The following is a 21,306-nucleotide window of genomic DNA, read 5'->3' as shown; positions in this document are numbered from 1 at the left end:
GGCAGAGCCCATATCAAATTCCAGGGAAACAAAGTCAGCAACCGCTGTGAGGGACGACTGCGCACTCGCAGCCATAATGAGCCATCTGTTCAGCCGTGGCAGTGCAGACCAAATGTCATCAAACTTCCCTCGCGCCTGCTAGCGCTTCCTCACCTCGCCTTCATGGCAGGTAAACTGCACTCAGAGCATCACCGTTTACATCACACTTTCAGGCTGAAATCGGTTTGTATCAGGGACAGATGATGTGAAGCTCAATAATGCAGTGTGGATGATGGTATAAATAATGAACTAAAATACATCTTCAATAAAATATTTAATACCAACAACCATGATACATTTATAGCGTACATTTGAATGTGATGAGACAAAACAGAAGTAATGCAAAATAAAAAAGACAGACAGTATCCAAATAGACATCTGAAATAAAAGGTTAGTAGTAGTAACCTCTTGCCAAAATAACAGTATCTCTCCTGCATGTGACCAAAATCATTTCATCTTAGTCGTCTGCATAACTCTAGAATAGACCGTATGATAGGCACCATGCTAAATTGTGAATACATTAAAAAAAAAAAATATGTAACATGTGAAAAAAAAAAAAAAATATATATATATATATATATATATATATATATATGAACACCTTACTGTAACAAAATAAATGATACATACCGTAATGTGTGAAAATGCAAAAGAAAGGCACACAAAATGTATAAAAAATGGTTGATGAACATAAGGTTTTGAGACACATATTGTATTTTGGATTAAATATGCTCAGTGATTGTGGAGAAATGACCAAGCGTCTCTAAAGGGGTTATTCTTCAGAGGGTGGGGTCGTGTCCGGCGGTGCCTGCTGGGTAACACGGTCCATCTCTGCGGGTTCAGAGCTCTCTGTCGATGGACTCTTCTCATGGGAGGCACCTTCTTCCTCCGCCTGGCTTTTATCTGCTTCTGAGTTAGTACTCTGGTCAAAGCTGGGCCCTTCGGCCTGCGGAGCATCGCCGTCATAGATAATGTCCTCTGGGTTGGGCGCGGGCGGACAGAACTCTTCATCAGGGAGGATATGATGAAACACGGATTCAGCCTGGAAATAAACACAGAAACTATATTTCACCTAAACCAACAAGAAAAATACTAAAGCATCCCATAATTGAGGCAGCAAGCAATATCTGATCCAAGTGAACACGGTGTCTGCCTCCCTCTGCTGGACTCACCAGTTTAATGGAGTGGTCACTGCACAGGCTGCTGTCGGGACCGGTGCACACGTGAACGTTGCTCGGCAGGCTGTAGCTGCTGCTGTCCAGGGCTGAGGTGTCCCTCATGTTGAAGTACATGACCCACAGCACTGCAGGCTTGCTTCTCTCCTCTGCACCTACATGTGATGTTTAAACAATCATTTCTTTAAAGTCTTGACATTAGAAGGCTTTGCATTTCAGATGTCTTACTCTTGAGTTCTATAAATATTAAGCCAGCTGTCTACATTAAAGGTCATGACCATTTTCCCACTTTTCTGCTGCTTTTGCTGAAGGTTTAATTTTGAGGAAAATCTATCAGAATTTTATAGTGGTAATGTATTTTTATTATTTCATTACTAATATAAACCAGCCCAATGTTGGGTTATTATTATAGTTTTTTTTTATGATGACAATTTAATGTTTTCTAATCACCAAGGCTGCACCAAATAATGTTGTAAAATATTATTACAATTAAAAAAGCTGATTTCTATTTGAATACATTTTAAAATGTAATTTATGCCTGGGGTTCAAAGCTGAATTTTCAGCATCATTACTCCAGTCTTCAGTGTCACATGATCCTTCAGACATCACTCTAATATGCTGACTGAAACACTGAAATACAACATCAAACACTGAACTTTATATTCAGCAAAGACTGTTGTTAAGACCCATAATTGATGAATGAGAACCAAAAGTAATGATAATAACGCAGCAAATCATCATACTAAAAATGATTTCTGAAGGATCATGTGACACTGAAGACTGGAGTTATGATGCTGAAAATTTAGCTTTGCTCACAGGAATAAAAAAAAAATAAAAAAATAAACTAGTTCTTTTTTTTTTTTTTACAGTTTTTTCGATCAAAAAAGGTTCTACTCACCTATTGTGAGTAGAAGAGACTTCAGCACCAAGGACAGCAGAGAGCATGAGTTGATGGAAAGACCACAGACGTATGGCATACAATCTTGACCACTTTGCAGATTATTCTGGCTAAGAAACATGCACTTAACAGACCGACTGTAGAATGGCTGTTCATTTCTGCTTTAGTAAGGCCATCCAGACAAAATAGCTATTAACACTAAAACTACACTCTTCTTATAAACACCACGGTAAAACTTTAGGTTAGGCTATTCACTATTAACATAGCATAACATGCATATTACTAGTTTGTTGGCTGTTTATGAGTACTTAATACCAGTACTTGAACACATAATAATGCCTTATTCTGCATGACCCTTGTCATGCTATGTCCCTTGACCCAATACTTAAATAAAACTACTACAAAAACTACCTTTCTTACTATCAGTAAAGCAGCAAATTAGGACTTTATTGAGGGAAAACTCTTAGTTAACAGTAAATGTGTTTCCTAATCTAAAGTGTTACCAACCCCACTTATGAACGTTTCAATAGATCTATGTTGATTTATCATGAGATAAGTCACTGTTAACATTTTGTTAGCAGCTGCATGGTCATCTAATCTCTTTTTCTCCTTTGATGACATCTTAGGCGAGAAGGGCTCGATAGTTCAACCGCAGAGAAGAATCTCAAGTGTGTGTGTGTGTGTCTGTGTCACTGGTTCGTTTAAAGCGTAAAGCTGTCAGTCTGTATCATTACCCTTTAAATACATGAGCCTCTGCTGCAAAAAGGTGGGAAAAGAAAGGCTAGAAAAAGCGAGAGGGAGAAGGTGTCAGTCTGAAATGTCAGAACGGTCATTACCCAAATGTCACACAATTATGACGCGTGTTCCTTTTCCTGCCCGGAGTGGCCTGGTGATTTGCTTAATTTAGAGAGGGGGAGAGGTGTGGCGGCATCAATGTTTAACGCCGCTTCAAATACACCACCCATCCTTCCCTCCCAATGCAGCCAGGTCACTGATTAACAAAACACTCAAGCCTTTAACTGAACACACAGCGCCAAAGAACCTCTTCTCTTATAAGAAAGCCATGAACATACATGACTAGATAATAGATGGACACAGAGAAACACCGTACTGGGGGAACAAATATTGTTATTTTCTGTATATGTTTATGTTATTTAATATATAGTGTTATATATTTATATAATGTTAATTATATATATGCTGAAAATTCAACTTTAATATAAACAGTATATAAAATAACTGCATATTTTGTAATACTATTGTAGCAATATGTACATTACAATACTTTCAGAATAATAATATACTTTCATAATATTATTGTTTCTACTGTATTTTTGGTCAAATGCAGCCTTGGTGAGCAGAATTATTTTAAAAAAAATTAGCACATCAATGTTTGAATGGTAGTGTATACATTATAATGAAATAAAAGATTATATAATACTTCCTCTGTTTTTGTGCTGCTAACAAAAATAATTCCAAATTAGGCCAAATCAGAATCAAGAGTTGCATGTCTCCAGGCAACACACAGTGTTTTGTTTCTTGGTTTAATGCATCATATGATTCAATTTCTCAATCAAAGTGAGTCAAATTCAAAGACTACTATGCTACTTTTATATTTCTTCTTATATCTTAAGTGTGAAAAATTCTATTGAAGTATGTGTAAGTATTCATGTGTTTGGGCTCTGGTTCGGACACACACACACACACACATGGGGACATCCCATAGGCGTAATGGTTTTTATACTGTACAAACTGTATATTCTATGGCCCTTCACCAACCCTAACCCTAACCCTAACCCTCACAGGAAACTTTGTGCATTTTTACTTTCTCAAAAAATTCTGTTCATTCTGTATAATTTATAAGCGTTTTGAAAAATGGGGACATGGGTTATGTCCTCATAAGTCACCCTCTCCTTGTAATACCTGTGTCATACCCATGTCATTATACAGAGTTGTGTCCTGATATGTCACAAAAACAAGAGCACACACACACACACACACACACACACACACGCTCCCAGATGTGACAAATGTCAGATTAGCATTACAGCAGCACTCCTTATGGCAGCTAACACATGCCTGCAGCTGAAAACCTCCCAAACCATTTCCTAACCCTACCCTTCACAGAAAACGTTCTGCAGTTTTACAATTACTTTGTTTACTTTATTTTTATATTTTAAATAAATAATATAATTAGGCTTGAGGGCTAATTTACATTTTTGGGTGAACTATGCCTTTAGCATTCACAGAAAATTCCACCAATCACCAATGTTACATTGAGCAAAGCATGCCCAAAAGAGCTCCGCCGTGTGTCACTAAGGGGCTCTGAGAGTCATGGCTTGTTCAAGTCACTAACGCTGAATGTGAGCAGTAATTGTAATAGCAATCCGTTTCCTTTAATACAGTCTACATGCGATCATATCTTTTTGAAGAGTTTAAAATCTTCTAGGAAATCTGCACTAGTTGTTTTTTATTTGCTCCATTTGGATCAATCATAATCAAAACAGACTCTCTCTCTCTCTCTCACACACACACACACACACACACAGCTTTGACCATGGGGATGAATGAAGATCTACCCAGGTGACTTTGTCTCTCTGACCTGTTCTGGCCCACTGCTCTTCTTATCTAGCGATTCATCCTCAAGACCTCTGCCAGTATTTGTTCTGACATTTTAATTAAAATAGTACTAGCTCATTCCTGTGATAAAAAGGCTGTGTGTCGCCCAGCGGGGCACTGCATCCCACACCCTCCACTGAAAAAAAATAAAAAAATAAAAAATAAAACCTAATGGTATCAAAACCTAAAAAATTGTACAATTTCACCATGTGTTGGGTTTTCCTAGAACACATCCCATATTAATATGATTTAGAAACTAGAGATTTTTGGCCTTTTGCTATTCTGGCCATAAAAAAAAAAAAAAAAAAAAAAACACTTCACAATGCCAATTTTTATCAAACCAGTTTTTTGTTCCAGTGCTTTCCTTTTCTCAGATTAACTATTTGATTAGTTAATCAGCACACAATGTAATTGTATTATTAATTTTAATTATTATCTGTTGAATATTAACATTTATTAATTTATATAAATATTTACAAAATAGCCCATGTAACATGAGATATGAAAGCTTCTGGGAGCCCTACCAATTTTTGTTTGTTTATTGAAATTAAAGGTCTAATTGAAGCATCTAAAATGAATAGCACTTCTTAACACCATTTCAACAACAGGAGTGAGAGGACATTCCAGGAAAAGCACGATTATTGTGCTTGATTTTACTAAATAAAGTGGTTTGTCAGGCTACACCACTGCATTTCTGACAAAAAGTTGTAACTTGGAAACCTCCGTTTTGTTTTAGGATAACTGAGATATTATTGTTTTTTTTACTAATATTTTAAATCTGTTTTTATTTTTATATTATTATATTAATTATATTTTTGTAATTTTTCTACATTTTAAAGTGCCTGTATAGTTTGTATTAATTTAGTTTAAGTTATATAAGGAAATTAAGTTAAACTAAATGAAAATGAGAAATTACCTTGGCAACAAATTGAAGTGTTTTTTTTTTAATGCTTATTTAATTTAATGTCTGCATATATATACATATACATACATACACAAACAACACAAATCCTGGAAAACCTACTGCTTTGCTGATACTTAGTTAATACACTGACATTTTACCAGCATGTACAACTAAAATCACATTTTACATTGAATCTCTGAAATCCAAACTCACTATGTGATTCCACCCTTATGATCTGAAGGTAAGGTGAGGTCATATGTGACAGGTCGTGCTCAGATTCACTCTGAAGGAGCCAAGCAGACCCTGACAGAGCATAATGGGAATCAATGGGAGCAGCTCCTGGCCCCTGCCTGCCACACCACCATCAAAATCAATCACTGTTATCACCAGTAACGTCTCTGTGTAAGCCCTTCGCTGAATGTCACTGCAATACCAGATCTTTCTTCTTTAAAGAGAGGAAGAGATGATCTCTCTTTGACACGAGCGGCAAGGTTAGTTAAGTGCTGTTAGCAGGATGTATAGTGGATCTGGATGTGCGATCGGAGGTCGATGCACAGAAGGACTGAAGATGTTAATGTGTTTGAAATGATGGGGAGTTTTAATCAGAAGTGAAGGTGCTGGGTCAGGTCTTACCTTCTGAAGGTTCCTCTCCAGGAATGGTGGAAACGTGAAACAACTGAGACACAACTGGAGCAAGATCTTCCTGGGCCGTACCAGATGATGAACAGGTCAAGTGGACCAAATCTGATAAAAAAACAACAGATCATTTAGAGCAAATAAGGTGGTTACGTTTTTTTTTTTTTTTTGCCATATGGTAAAAATAAAATAAAAATAATCATAATAATAATACAATTAAAAAAAAAAAAAAGTGTAAATGTACAAATAAAGAAATAGTATACACAAATAAAATAATAATAAAAATGTAAAATAAATATAATTGATTATAAATAAAAATAAAAGATTGTAGTTTTTACAACTTAGGAGTCTCCAGGGTTTCTCTGTATGATATAATTTCAGTTTTTTTCTCTCTGCATGTTAGCTGAACCACATGACTTGAAAGAACAAATGTTTTTGAATACTAATATGCTGTTTTGTTACAATATTATTTTGTTTCTAAGAAATAATAATATTGGATTATAGCAAGCTACTTTTTTCTTTTCAATATTTTTTTTTTTCTTAATTTCTTCATGAGTTTTTTTTCCTTCATTGTAGTATCAGTAATAAACTTTTTTGTATGCCCCCCCAAAAATATACAATTTAATTTTAATTCATGTTCATCATAAAACAGGTGTATGCAAGTCAGTAAAATGATCATATGGAAGCCCATTTCCACCAAGGAATTAATCTCACAATTCAGACCTTTTGTCTCTTAAGTACACATCTCACAATTTTCCTTCAGAATTCTGAGAAAAAAAAAGTCTGAATTACGAGATACATTTTTTTAATTCTTTATTCCAGAAACAAGCTTCCATATGATCTTGTGTACCTGAATAAATACTAGATATAAACTTGTGATTCAAGTACAAAATGTTTACATCTCGTAATTAAGTTGAGAGTTTTCTTCTCAACTTAAAAAAAAAAAAAGTCAGTATTGTGAGAGGGAAAAATCTGAATTTTGAAAAGTCACAATAACCTTCTTAAAAAAAGTTATCCCATGGTGGAAACTATCTTCCATAGGATGAGAACTCAAGCTGCTGCCTATAAGCTGCACCAGGGAACATGTCAGAGCATGCTTTACTAGCAAAACCTTCACAAGTATAACAAACTTGGCTAACAATCTGACAAGAACTACTATTAAAGGCTTTGGCTTTCTTTAAAAGTAGCCCTAAAAGTAGGGTTGGGATAAACGATTATTTTTTAAACGATTACCAATTATTTTTTTGATGCATCGATTAATCTAACGATTAATTTTTTCAGACCGATTCGATTTCGATTATCTCCCCATTAATTGACTACTAACAATTTATACATGTTGATTTACATATCTGAATGAAAATTCATGAATTCCTTAACATTGCAATATATGTTTATTGCTCTTAAAATTACAAAATAAAAGACTAAGAATGCATTGCTTTGCACTTGTATAGAGATAGCATTCAATAAACCCTTGAAGGCTAGCTTACTGAAAAAAAGTTCTTATTTTCATCTGAAAGAACAACAACTTGATGTCTAGCATTCAATAAAAAAGGTCACCCAAAATACTTGTTTAGAACAATTGAAAGAATACAGTAACCAATGTAAACTTGAGGGCTTTAAGCTAATACAGAGAGTGCTTTTCCAAAAAAATAAAAAATAATAATAATAACAGTGGGAGCCAGCAGCCTGTCATGGAGAAAAAAAAATCTCAGAATGCTCCACGTGAAACTTTGGCTTTCCGCCCTTTTTCTATCGTGTCTAATGATTTTGGTTAATATGCACAAGGGGGAGAGAGAGAGAGAGAGAGAGAGAGAGAGAGAGAGAGAGAGAGAGAGAGCAAGACAGCGCTCGTGTAGTTTGAAGACTGTGAGTGCGCGAGCGTGCGTGAAACTTTGGTGTTTCGCCCTTTTTCTATCGTGTTTAATGATTTTGATTAATATGCACAAGGGAGAGAGAGAAAGCAAGAAGCGCTCGTGTTGTTTGAAGACTCTCTCTCGTACGCGTCCTGTCAGGCACAGCGATCAAATAAGGCTTTGACAGCCGCAAAAAAAAAAGATCAATGCAGAAAAACCCCTGGATTGGTTATATAACATTGGACAGAATGTTGATGCGGCCATCGCATATATCCAGCGCACATAAGGTAAACGTTTTGCAAACGTTTTTTAGAGAAATAAAAACAGGTCGACGAATCGATGCGCATATTTTGCGTCGATGTCATCGATGACCTCGACGCGTTGTCCCAGCCCTAACTAAGAGTGATGGAGAGGGGCAAAGAACAATCATGCACCAGAATTCAAATTTCCTAATACTTTAAATACTTCAAACTTGCTCCCAGTGTAATGAGATAAGGCCAAGTCTGAGGCAGAGTTTGGAGCAATAGCGGATATAATTTAGGCAATTCTGTTTGGTCCTGCTAGTAACCCAAAATCACACACTTTACCTTCAAAGTCTATAACCAATAGTTGTTGTGTCGCTTGGAGCCCTTGAGAGCAGATCTAACATCCCCAGCAGTGTAACTAAAAGAGTCTTGTCATAAGTGGTTAATGATAAATAAAGAGCATCTTCTCCTGTGAACGCATGTCTGTCACGGTCATCATCATCCTCTGATTGCGAGGGATGCTCTCAGGTAGAAGTGCATTACTTAAAGAGGAACGACTACGATCCATCTCCCTGTGGGACTGGGCTATAGCAAAGCAAAGCTTCCTATCATTTCCCCTGAACTCAATTCCCAGAGAGAGGAAGAGGAGTTGCGCTGATTAAGCTTTTCATTCCCCCGTGAGGACGGAGTCGGTCACTGGGACCTGCGCCAAAAACCACTCCACCATCCCCACCTGATCTACCCCTTCACGATGATTGATAGCAAAATAGGGCCAGTGTAACAAACATAATAACTTTCATAAACAACAATGGAGTTAATGATGGAGTCATTGCTGTGAACTGAGTGTTTTGAACGACAGTTTGGACATTTGGCTGTGTTCTAAGACTATCAGTGTGTATCAGTGTTATCATTTTTGAAAGATCATGGATAGTTCAAACTCTACATTTGGTAAATTAATACACAACAGAAATATTAATACACACTACTGCTCAAAAGTGTGTCAGTGTTTTGGAAGAAGTCTTTTATGGTCACCAAGGCTGCATTTACATGCTGTTTTATAACAAAGTTCGGGAGGAACAGTCGCAGTTCATTAACCTGATTAACACAAGTGGAGACCAATCAGTAATCAACTCATGACAAGGTATAAATAACAGCAGAACCTATCTCTGTTCATTGACGGTTTTCAGCATCCCGGTTCGCGCTGTCCGTCATCTTATCACAGACGAAATTTTCCTTGCAACAAGGAGATCCATACCGGCGATTTCTCAGATCTGCTACTTTGCTGACCATGATCATTAAACACGGCCGTTGAGCACCATCAAACGTCATCGCGACAGCTGCTCTTCTTGCCAAGCCACACGTCGTGGCCAATAGACCGTGCAAAGTTCAAGCTCGCCTCGCTTGACACCACAATTGATCCGATCAAGACCGGGCTCTCTTTGAGCGCTGGAATCGCAGCACCAGCAGGCATTCAACCAGCCCGCTCCTCAGTTCTTACCGCAGCAAGCCTCTTTCACTTCCTGCAGCGGCTCAGCCTTTCACCGCGGCTTTTTCCGGCCGAGGCGCAGTTTGAGGCCGCCTCCTCTAGCGGTGCAGACCGTGCGTCATAAATCAATACATTTTCAGATGAAGACGGTAAATACAGGTTTGCGGCCAGAAGTAGTGCGAGAGCCGCGTGGAGTTCCGATCACATATGTATGTGGAAATTCAGATCCAAATTGAGCCTCGGATGCGTTCAAATATTTAAACTTCTGCGACCAGGCCGTGTGCAAACGCCCGACGGGATGTGATCTTTCGGTGCGAGGTCAGAATTACCTATATTTTGTTAACCTTGACATTATTCTTCAACATAATTTATGTAAAATGGTGGTTCATAATAATTATGGCAGAAATAATTAAACCATTATTTACGTGATTAGCCCCACAAAACCTACTGTTTTTATTTAGGGGGTAATCTGATTTGTGACGATGTATTCATACATTATACATTCTATTCATTCAAATTATTAACTTTACCATGGTGAACATGTCAAGGTAACAGTTAGGGCTACTGCACGACCAGTTTGAAAGTTAAGCACGCCTGCCGCGAGAGGGAGAAATGCGACAATCGTGTACAAATGTCGCGTGCTGTGGAAAGGAGGCTTAAAGTTCGTTAAATCAGGCCATGAGGTAGTCATCATCCACACTGAAATGTCCAAAGATATTATCTGCCTTACCGTGCATGTTTAAACCTCACTGAGGTTTTACAGACAAGTTTCATGCAATTATTCTGGCAGGACCAATTTTCTTGGGGACATATTTCACCATCTACTGGCGTGATCATTATACCCTCGTTTTGCCGCAGGACAGCAGTGTGAGTAAATTCTGAGTTTTTCTAGGACCGTAATATGAAAGCATGCAAGTAAATATCTTTAGAACTGCTTGTAAGTGAATAGCACATAACTGCAATTAACGTTATTGCCATAATCATGTCTGTTGGTATGTTTTACAGACATAATGATTTTCATTGCATAATGATTCTCATAGTTTTCAGAAGCCTCTGTTTCCACAGTCTATACTACAACGTGAAACCAGTGTTCCAGATGTATCCATTAGTGCTAGTGATGTGTCGTTCGTAAACGAATCGTTCTTTTTGAACGAATCTTTTAGGTGAACGAATCGTTCATGTTATCCACGGACTCATATTTCTCGTTCAGTAAAGTTCCTCCCTTCATAGCAGCGCGGCGCTTTAAGCAGCGCATGCGCAGCTCAGTGAACCGGGTAACAACCGTTCATCCTGTCAAAGAATTACTCAACATCGAGCCGATAGCCTTCGAATATGAGATGTGACAGAGTATGTGATTTGTTGAATGTAGTAACGAATACGCCCTTCAATGAACGAGTTTCATATGAGTCTGAACTAGATCTAGAGATCTTATCGTTCGTGAGTGAAATGACTGAACTGGCACACTTGTCATTCGTGAACGAACTGAATGAACGGATACACGTCGTTTGTGAATTAAATGAACTGGCACATAGCTTATCTTGTTCGCGAACATTTGAATTAGAGTAAACTGGGTTAATCTGCTATTTTAGCATGTCAATCTCGAAAATGCAAAGCGCAGTTATAGGTACAGTACTGTGCACATACGCTCGTCTTGATATTTAGCAACTCCACGTTTAATCCATAGACCGTAAAAGAAAGGTTAATCCCCGATTTATGGATGTGAATATATAATATACAAACTGTCTGACCAAACAATTAAAATGCTAATTATGCAAGAAACCCCGTGCTTTGTTCATCTGAACAACTCAATTAGACTTCCTATATCGAACACGATTATACACACATTTTAATAAAGCCAGATCAGTTTTTGTAACAAGTGAATGCGTTCGTTGACGTAAGACATAACACATAATACACTCTTTTGCCACCTGCTGGCATATTCTGTGTAAAACGAAGAAATTATCTCTGAACTAATCATTTTGGTGAATGAACCGAAAATGAACGAATCTCTAGAAAGAATCATAATTTCCACCACTAATTAGTGCTGCAACGACGTGTCGACGTCATCGTTTACGTCGACTACAAAATGCGTGCAATGCGTGGACGCGTCACACTGTTTACATCTCGCATAATGGCATACGGCGAATGAAGAAGTTGCATTCTATCACAAACAGAGACCACTGTTATTAAAAGTATGAGAATACTTTAAACAGAGGACAAATAAAACGTCTCTTTGTTCCCTTTGCAAAACCGATATGGTGTACCACGGCAGCACAACTGCGATGAGCGAGCACCTCAGAGGAACATCTAGGCGCTCTCCGGTGTCTCCATGCAATTTAACTGGTTACCCTGTGATCTGGTGACCAACTTCCTAGTTCAGGTCTGATATTCTTGCGCTGCGGCATCCTGGAAAGTTGAGATGTTTTCAACTCGATGCGGTGCGGACGCGCCTGAGAAGAAGGAAGAGAAAAAAAAAAAAAAAAAAAAAAAAAGGGGTGATAGGTGACCGGCCCCTTAAAAGACAGCGCGCCACGAGACAACAGTCACAAACCACCGAGCTACCCAGAATCAGCTCCAGATCTCTGGAAACCATGGCAAACCTTGCAGAACCATGACTACATTCTATGGTCATGATGCTAAAGAACATTTCATGACGTCTCAGACAACGGTAAATTTATTGCTACCGAGGTTTAATTATAAACGCTGTCATAAACTCATATTTACAATAGTAAAATAATTTTTGCCTCTTATTTTATACTGCCAAAAAAAAAAAAAAAAAAAACTTCCTCCACATTGGTTGAAAATGAACAAAGGTTGAAAATGTTACTAACCTGTCTACTCTTCCCACAGTCAAGGAGGGGGAACTCAGGGCCCAGTGGTTAGAGAGTGGACTCCTAACCCTAGGGATGTGGGTTTCGAGCCACGGCCCGGCCATGCCATGACTGAGGTGTCCTTGAGCAGGGCACCGAACCCCCAGCTGCTCCCTGGGCGCCGCAGCATAAATGGTTGCCCACTGCTCCGGGTGTGCGTTCACGGTGTGTGCGCGTTCACTGCCGTGTGTGTACTTGGATGGGTTAAATGCAGAGCTGCTCCCGCAGGAGCCTTTTCCGTATCTCCTCACTGCCGCAGCAGTGTCTGCTCCCGCAGGAGCCCCTTTCGTATCTCCTCACTGCCGCAGCACTGTCTGCTCCCGCAGGAGCCTTTTTCGTATCTCCTCACTGCCCCAGCAGTGTCTGCTCCCGCAGGAGCCCCTTTCGTATCTCCTCACTGCCGCAGCAGTGTCTGCTCCCGCAGGAGCCCCTTTCGTATCTCCTCACTGCCGCAGCAGTGTCTGCTCCCGCAGGAGCCCCTTTCGTATCTCCTCACTGCCGCAGCAGTGTCTGCTCCCGCAGGAGCCCCTTTCGTATCTCCTCACTGCCGCAGCAGTGTCTGCTTCCGCAGGAGCCTTTTCTTTACCTCCCCCATATATTAAAAAAAAAAAAAAAAAAAAAAAAAAAAAAAAAAAAAAGTCATCATGTTAAGCCATTTCACTGAAATAAGCTGTTCAGTTTTCACAATAAGCGACGTGAATTTAAACAAGGGTTTATGATCAGCTTCGATGCCCCACATTCCCAGTCGCATTAGCCTCTGCATAATACGCTGTTTTCAAACATAAAAAATAAATTAAAAAAAAAAAAAAAAAAAAAAAAAAAAAAATAATAATAAAAAATTTTTTAATTTAAAAGTCTCTCTTGTTTCCACTGTCCGTCCAGCGAGCACCAGTCTCTCAGCGGACGCAGTAAATATTTATTTGTTTCCACTGTCCGTCCAGCGAGCTCCAGTCTCTCAACGGACGCAGTAAATATTTATCCGTTTCCACTGTCCGTCCAGCGAGCACCAGTCTCTCAACGGACGCAGTAAATATTTATCCGTTTCCACTGCCCGTCCAGCGAGCACGAGTCTCTCAACGGACGCAGTAAATATTTATCCGTTTCCACTGTCCGTCCAGCGAGCACCAGTCTCTCAGCGGACGCAGTAAATATTCATCCGTTTCCACTGCCCGTCCAGCGAGCACCAGTCTCTCAGCGGACGCAGTAAATATTCATCCGTTTCCACTGTCCGTCCAGCGAGCACCAGTCTCTCAGCGGACGCAGTAAATATTTATTCGTTTCCACTGCCCGTCCAGCGAGCACGAGTCTCTCAGCGGACGCAGTAAATATTTATTCGTTTCCACTGCCCGTCCAGCGAGCACGAGTCTCTCAGCGGACGCAGTAAATATTTGTTTGTTTCCACTGTCCGTCCAGCGAGCACCAGTCTCTCAGCGGACGCAGTAAATATTTATTTGTTTCCACTGTCCGTCCAGCGAGCACCAGTCTCTCAACGGACGCAGTAAATATTTATCCGTTTCCACTGTCCGTCCAGCGAGCACCAGTCTCTCAACGGACGCAGTAAATATTTATTCGTTTCCACTGCCCGTCCAGCGAGCACCAGTCTCTCAGCGGACGCAGTAAATATTCATCCGTTTCCACTGCCCGTCCAGCGAGCACCAGTCTCTCAGCGGACGCAGTAAATATTCATCCGTTTCCACTGTCCGTCCAGCGAGCACCAGTCTCTCAGCGGACGCAGTAAATATTTATTCGTTTCCACTGTCCGTCCAGCGAGCACCAGTCTCTCAGCGGACGCAGTAAATATTTGTTTGTTTCCACTGCCCGTCCAGCGAGCACGAGTCTCTCAGCGGACGCAGTATATATTTATTCGTTTCCACTGCCCGTCCAGCGAGCACGAGTCTCTCAGCGGACGCAGTAAATATTTGTTTGTTTCCACTGTCCGTCCAGCGAGCACCAGTCTCTCAGCGGACGCAGTAAATATTTGTTTGTTTCCACTGTCCGTCCAGCGAGCACCAGTCTCTCAGCGGACGCAGTAAATATTTATTCGTTTCCACTGCCCGTCCAGCGAGCACCAGTCTCTCAGCGGACGCAGTAAATATTTATTCGTTTCCACTGTCCGTCCAGCGAGCACGAGTCTCTCAGCGGACGCAGTAAATATTTATTCGTTTCCACTGTCCGTCCAGCGAGCACGAGTCTCTCAGCGGACGCAGTAAATATTGATTTGTTTCCACTGTCCGTCCAGCGAGCACGAGTCTCTCAGCGGACGCAGTAAATATTTATTCGTTTCCACTGTCCGTCCAGCGAGCACGAGTCTCTCAGCGGACGCAGTAAATATTTATTTGTTTCCACTGCCCGTCCAGCGAGCACCAGTCTCTCAGAGGACGCAGTAAATATTTATCCGTTTCCACTGCCCTTCCAGCGAGCACTAGTCTCTCATCGGACGCAGTAAATAGTTATTCGTTTCCACTGTCCGTCCAGCGAGCACCAGTCTCTCAGCGGACGCAGTAAATATTTATTCATTCCACTGTCCGTCCAGCGAGCCTCAGTCTCCCAGTGGACGCAGAAATACCTATTTGTCTCCTCTATCAGTCGGCGAGCACTAGTCTCACAGCGGACTCAATAACATCTATTTTTCCACTGTTTGTCCAGCGAGCACTAGTCTCCCAGCGGACACAGAAATATCCATTGATTTCCCTGTCCGTCCAGCGAGCACCAGTCTCTCAGTGGATGCAGTAATTATCTAATTCCTTCTACCTGTCCATTGGGCCTCAGTCTCCAAGGGGACACCGTAAATACATATTTTTCCTCTGCCTGTCCAGCGAGCACTAGTCTCTCAGCGGACGCAGTATGCATCCATCTCTTCCTGTTCTTCGTCCAGCAAGCCCAGTCTTCCAGCGGACGCAGGGACATAATTCGTCTCCCATATCTGTCCAGCGAGCCTCAGTCTCCCAGCGGACGCAGTTATATCTATTGGTTTCCTCTGTCTGTCCAACGAGCACTAGTGTCTCAGCGGACGCAGTAAATACCTATTCATTCCTCTACCCGTCCAGCGAGCCTCAGTCTCCCAGTGGACACAGTATGCATCCATCTCTTTCTGTTCTTCATCCAGCGAGCCAGTCTTCCAGTGAATGCAGGAATATAATTTGTTTCCTCTATCTGTCCAGCGAGCCTCAGCCTCCCAGCAGATACATTACGCATCTAGTCAATATATCATTACACCTCGCAGGCAGACGGTGGAGCCCGTCTTCCCGACATCGTAACCGCTTCTTCCTCAACTATTAACCAACAGGACCTGCCTGCTCCTCTACTTCTGCCAGAGGCAATGTGAGATCTCCTGGTCAAACGACCATACTTCTAAAAACGTCAGCCCGCCAAATCTCTGAGTTTTGGGGGGTTCGTAGTCCGGCGGCTGTCCTTTTGCTCTCTTGTTTTTGGGGGGAGTACTCTGGGTTCGGGCCACATCCCGAGCTCGGAGCCCTCCACCCGGACAGCACGCCAAATACGCATAAACTTACGGTATTAATATACGTAGATGTGAACTCGTGAAATGCTGTTTTATAACAAAGTTCGGGAGGAACAGTCGCAGTTCATTAACCTGATTAACACAAGTGGAGACCAATCAGTAATCAACTCATGACAAGGTATAAATAACAGCAGAACCTATCTCTGTTCATTGACGGTTTTCAGCATCCCTCCTCCACCCCATTTCTCCTCACTTATAGATCCATCTACTCTTACCACAACCGGGGGGAGTACTCTGGGTTCGGGCCACATCCCGAGCTCGGAGCCCTCCACCCGGACAGCACGCCAAATACGCATAAACTTACGGTATTAATATACGTAGATGTGAACTCGTGAATTGATCAAAATACAGTAAGAACAGTAATATTGTGAAACATTACTATAATTTTAAATAATAGATTTTTGTTTCAATATATATTTAAATGAATTTCCAGCATCATTACTCCAGTCTTCAGTGTCTCGTGATATTTTAATATGCTTATTTACTACTCAAGAAACATTTCTGATTATTAGCAACATAGAAACATCTTTGATGAACAGAAAACAAAGAACAGCATTTATTTGAAATAGAAACCTTTGCATCATTATAAATGCTTTCTGTCACTTTTGTTCAATTTAATGCGCCCCTGCTAAATAAAAGGATTAATTACTTTTTTTTATCTTAACCAAACTTTTGAAAGGTAGTGTATCAAGGTTTTCAAAAAATAATAATTAGCGATAAACGGAAGGATAAACAAACACAGACCGGAAGTTAACTTCAGGCCAGGCATAAAGGTCTATATATCTTGTCTATATATATTTTTGATTTACTACAAAAATGGAAGTGACTGTATCTCTTAACTAGGTTGTTGGTACATTTTGGAACTGGCAAAAGGCAGAATTGCAAATTGTTTGGAAATCATTGTTATGCTTGGCAAAGCGTGGTGCAACATGCATTTACCATATGATTATGGTAACTGTATAACTGTTGTGTGATCATGGGATGTATGCATTGTGGGATTGTGGTGCATGTGTTACTCACAGGTCCCAGGCATGCAGGTCATGGAGGAGGAACAGAGCTCAACCATCCTCACAGCTGGGGCAGAAGAATCCAGAGGAGGAATCGTCACCAATGAGATCTGCCATTAGAGCAGGAAACATACTTGCATCTTACAGTTTACATAAAACATAATACATAAAACATATGACTGACAAGCCATTTCTCCCTGACACTACAAACACAGTGCAGAATCTACGGCGAAATGACAAACACATTGAATTTTTCCCATGATGTGAGTTTAAATAAATACTGCCATAGATGATAATGAATACAAGATTGAGCTAAAACATATTATCAAATATTTGTGACTATAACACTATCATGGTTATTTCAATCAAGACAATGTTTTCATAAAGTCCTTTGGATAAAGTATGTTAAAACTGCTTTTTAATCAAGTCCAAGTATGTCAACAATAAAAGTGTGGAAGAGTAAGAGAGAGCATTGACCGAATGCTCGTTTGGCGAGTGTCATTCCAAAGGACGAACGGCTAATTAAAACCAGCCTTAATATTTAATTACGTTTTGTCAAACACAGTCATGTAATATTCCATTTCCACACCGTGTCAAGACACTGATATTAATTTCTGTTCGCAGAGGCTAATGAGCATAAATTACACCAACTTTTCCTTCCTCTCCTGATCTGCTTTGAATATTCAAGCATGAATTCCTGATGGAGAGCAAATTGGGCTGGGATTCAGAAGGCATGCTGACTACTCCCCTTCTTTTCCTGGACTCTGGTGGACAGCACTCAAATTAGCCTAAGAGGATGCTTGCGTGTCACCATCCACTCTCGCATCAGAAAGATTTATTTATCCAATTCTAAATCCGTAACAGCAAACAGAATTACTGTCCTTTCATTGAACTGGCTATTTTTTCCTCTCATAATTCACTTTGGAATGTTACGCTCAAGAACGGGACGTCAAAACTATTGTAACGATCCCACAAATCGGCTCTGATGTTTTGTTGCATCTATACCTGCTGAATATTGGACGTGTCCCAAGAATCCATCCAAATGTAATATGCAGCATAAAAAAAGATGTAATGCAATTCAAGTTGAAAAGAAAAAGTGCAAGGCATGCAAGAAACACCCTACATGAACACACACGCACACACACACAGCAGAGATGGGTCAATGCCCTTTAAGTGTGCATGTGAATATGCAAAAATAAAAAAAATAAAACATAAAAGAAAGAAAGAAATATGAGGCCATATATACAAACAAAAGAAAGGAAGAATAAATGAACAAGCAAAAGGAACAAACAAAAGAATGAGCACAAAATTAAAATTACTAGAGATTTACATTTACATTTATTCATTTAGCAGACGATTTTATCCAAAGCGATTTTACGTTCCTTGAGCTCAACTGGTAAAGCATTGGTGGTTCGATTCACATAGGTAAAAATTTATAGCCTGAATGAACTGTAAGTCGCTTTGGATAAAAGCGTCTGCTAAATGCATAAATTTAATTTAATTTAATTTAAATGAGGACAATGGAAGCAATCAAAAACAACAAAAGAACAAACAGAAGAACAAACAGAAGGAGAAAAACAGAATAACAAATGAAAGAATGAATGAATGAATAAACAAATGAATAAAAAGAAATAAAAACAAAACCAAAAGAAAAATAAACTAAATAACAAAGAACAAAAAGAAGAACAAAGAAAAGTATGAACTGGAAGAATAAACAAAAAGCAACAACAAATGAATACACTGGAAAAATAAAAAAAGAACAAACAAAAAGAACAAATGCAGCACAAACAACTGAAAAAAAAAAGAGAAAGAAATTCATGAGAGTAAGCTTTATACCTGCTGATCAGATTCGGAAGGCAGCACGGATCTGTCAGTGATGAGCACTGCTCGAGATATCTGCCTGTGAAGATGGAGAAAGAAAATTTAAATCCTTAAGGTGAATAGGAAAAAGAATCATTAGAGACTGTGGCGAGTGGGGTGGGGCCGAGAGGCGTGGGAACGAGGAGTGAGGCCAGGTGTAGTGATTGGAGATGAGCTACACCTGCACCCCACCGCCGGTCTTGAGTCCCACGTAGGAGATGGAAGGATATAAAACTGGAGTGACGACCGTGAAGGACGAGAGAGGACCAGGCCTGGGATATTATTTTATGTGTTTGCTTTTATTTGTGCGCGTCAGTCGCCGTGAGGGGCTGACGCGCTGTTTTGTGTTTATTTTGAATATTAAAATTATGTTTTGATTGTGCGCCGGTTCCCTCCTCCTTCTTCCCGATGATTACAAAGGTTGGATCGTTACAGAGACAAAGAACATTTTATGGAGGTTATCCAAAAAGAGAAAATTCAAAATGACCCTAAACCACATTTTGCTTTTATCAATTTAGAGTAATTGCAATGAATAGTTCACCCTAAAAAATGACAAATCTGTCATCATTTACTCAGCTTTATGTAATTTACAAACACATACGTCTTTCCTTCTTTTGTGTAACAATTAAAGATGTTTTGAGAAATGGTGTCACTGCTCTTTCAGTACAATGAATGCACAGAATGACCAGGGGATATTAAGCTCTCAAATCTAGTTTTTTTGCTTCAGCATATACAAACTTGGCACAATTTGCATGGTATGGGAAACTTAGAACCCAGTGGGGATTGGCATCACTGACATCAAACTTCACGCAAGTTTGAATATATGAAATATGAGGAACATATGAGAAAACTTATAAAATGTATATTTTGAGTCATTGGAGGTACAACGTTTTATTTTAGTAGTATAAAAATATATAAGTTTTATAAACTTTTATATTTGGGTGAAATGCAAGTAAAATCTCAACACTGTAGAGCCCCGCTATTCATTATAACAGCACTACGTGCAGTTGGATGGGATGATCAATACCTCTTTTTCATGATGGTAGAAGTGACAGTTCATCATAAATAACAGAATACTAATTTCAGACAATTTTATGGGGTATTATGTGCTTACCTGTAAGCTGTGCTCTGTCTTTGTTCATCTCTGATGTACGAATCTTCAACCACAAAATGACTGCAGCTGATCCTTTGACCACGTGTATCAATCACAGCTTTAACTCTATATGAAGTATAAATAGAGAAAATGCATCAGGATGTGAAAAAAAATCAGTTTTCTTTACCAAAAAAAAAAGGGTCAAGAGATGGTCAGGTTACGATTTGAAGATAAAATATTAAATGACTAGACTAGATATATATATTATATTAGCCGTCTCATCCTTCATGGGTCAGGGGGTTACTTCCCAAAGCTCTTCTTATAAAGAGAAGTGGTCTGTCTTTTTACAAATATGACTATAGGAAGAGGATTTATTTTTGCAAAAAGTCAAAATGAGATGTCAAACATTCCATTTTAGATTTTAAGGTATTTTCATTCATGTTTGAATATCAAACAATTTGGGTACTATGTCAGTTCGCCACTTGATTTAAAAATGTTAAATTTGGGTCTAGAAACAAAACCAGTAGTGAACCACTGATTTAGGGCACAGGTTTGATCTTTCGTCCTTTAATCTCTGCAGCGGAGAAGGAAAAGAGAGAAAGGGGAGGACTAGAGGAGAATCTGTTGGCTTGTTATGTCAAGAGTTATAAATGTGCTTTATAGGGCTCATTATCCAAACTAATGGCCTAGGGGTGACATCCTTGAAATGGACTTTCACAACACAATAAAGTGGAAAGAGAGCGTCTCCCTCCCATGACAAAAAGTCAGCTCTCAGAATACCCCCCCACCCCCCATGCCCAGATTGACTGCAGGACAGATCTGCTTACGTAAATGAAGATTTATTTACTCAGAGGAACTACAAGAGGAAGCAGAGGGCTTCCAATCAATAATCAGCCAATGGGGTGAAAGAACACAATATGGGATACAAAGTTTAGCCAGTTTAAGAGTGTTAAGTGACAAAACAGTCAGGTCAATCTTACATTGCATGACGTACATATATTTTTGTGCTTTAACCCGAATATTTGTTTTAGTGTGTATTGGAAATTGATAGTTAATTTAGTGATTTCAGCTTTAACTATATAATTTTCATTTATTAAAGCA

At 39.6% G+C, this 21,306-nt stretch overlaps 1 protein-coding gene across 1 annotated transcript in view; it reads right to left on the bottom strand.

The window, feature by feature from the left end:
• Positions 1-294: 294 nt before the first annotated feature.
• LOC113070060 (rab proteins geranylgeranyltransferase component A 2-like) overlaps positions 295-21,306 on the bottom strand; it is a 46,182-nt gene continuing 25,170 nt past the window's right edge. Inside the window, exons 10-15 of the mRNA XM_026243222.1 lie at positions 20,227-20,331; positions 19,089-19,152; positions 17,266-17,362; positions 6,269-6,379; positions 1,212-1,369; positions 295-1,081 (exon numbers count right to left, since the gene is read on the bottom strand). Coding sequence (XP_026099007.1) covers positions 812-1,081; positions 1,212-1,369; positions 6,269-6,379; positions 17,266-17,362; positions 19,089-19,152; positions 20,227-20,331 — 805 coding nt within the window. The 3' untranslated portion in view covers positions 295-811. The remainder of the gene's footprint in view (positions 1,082-1,211; positions 1,370-6,268; positions 6,380-17,265; positions 17,363-19,088; positions 19,153-20,226; positions 20,332-21,306) is intronic.

The sequence above is a fragment of the Carassius auratus genome, unplaced genomic scaffold, assembly GCF_003368295.1.
Source record: "Carassius auratus strain Wakin unplaced genomic scaffold, ASM336829v1 scaf_tig00002951, whole genome shotgun sequence".
Classification (NCBI taxonomy): domain Eukaryota; kingdom Metazoa; phylum Chordata; class Actinopteri; order Cypriniformes; family Cyprinidae; genus Carassius; species Carassius auratus.
This window is presented reverse-complemented; position numbering and strand designations above follow the sequence as displayed.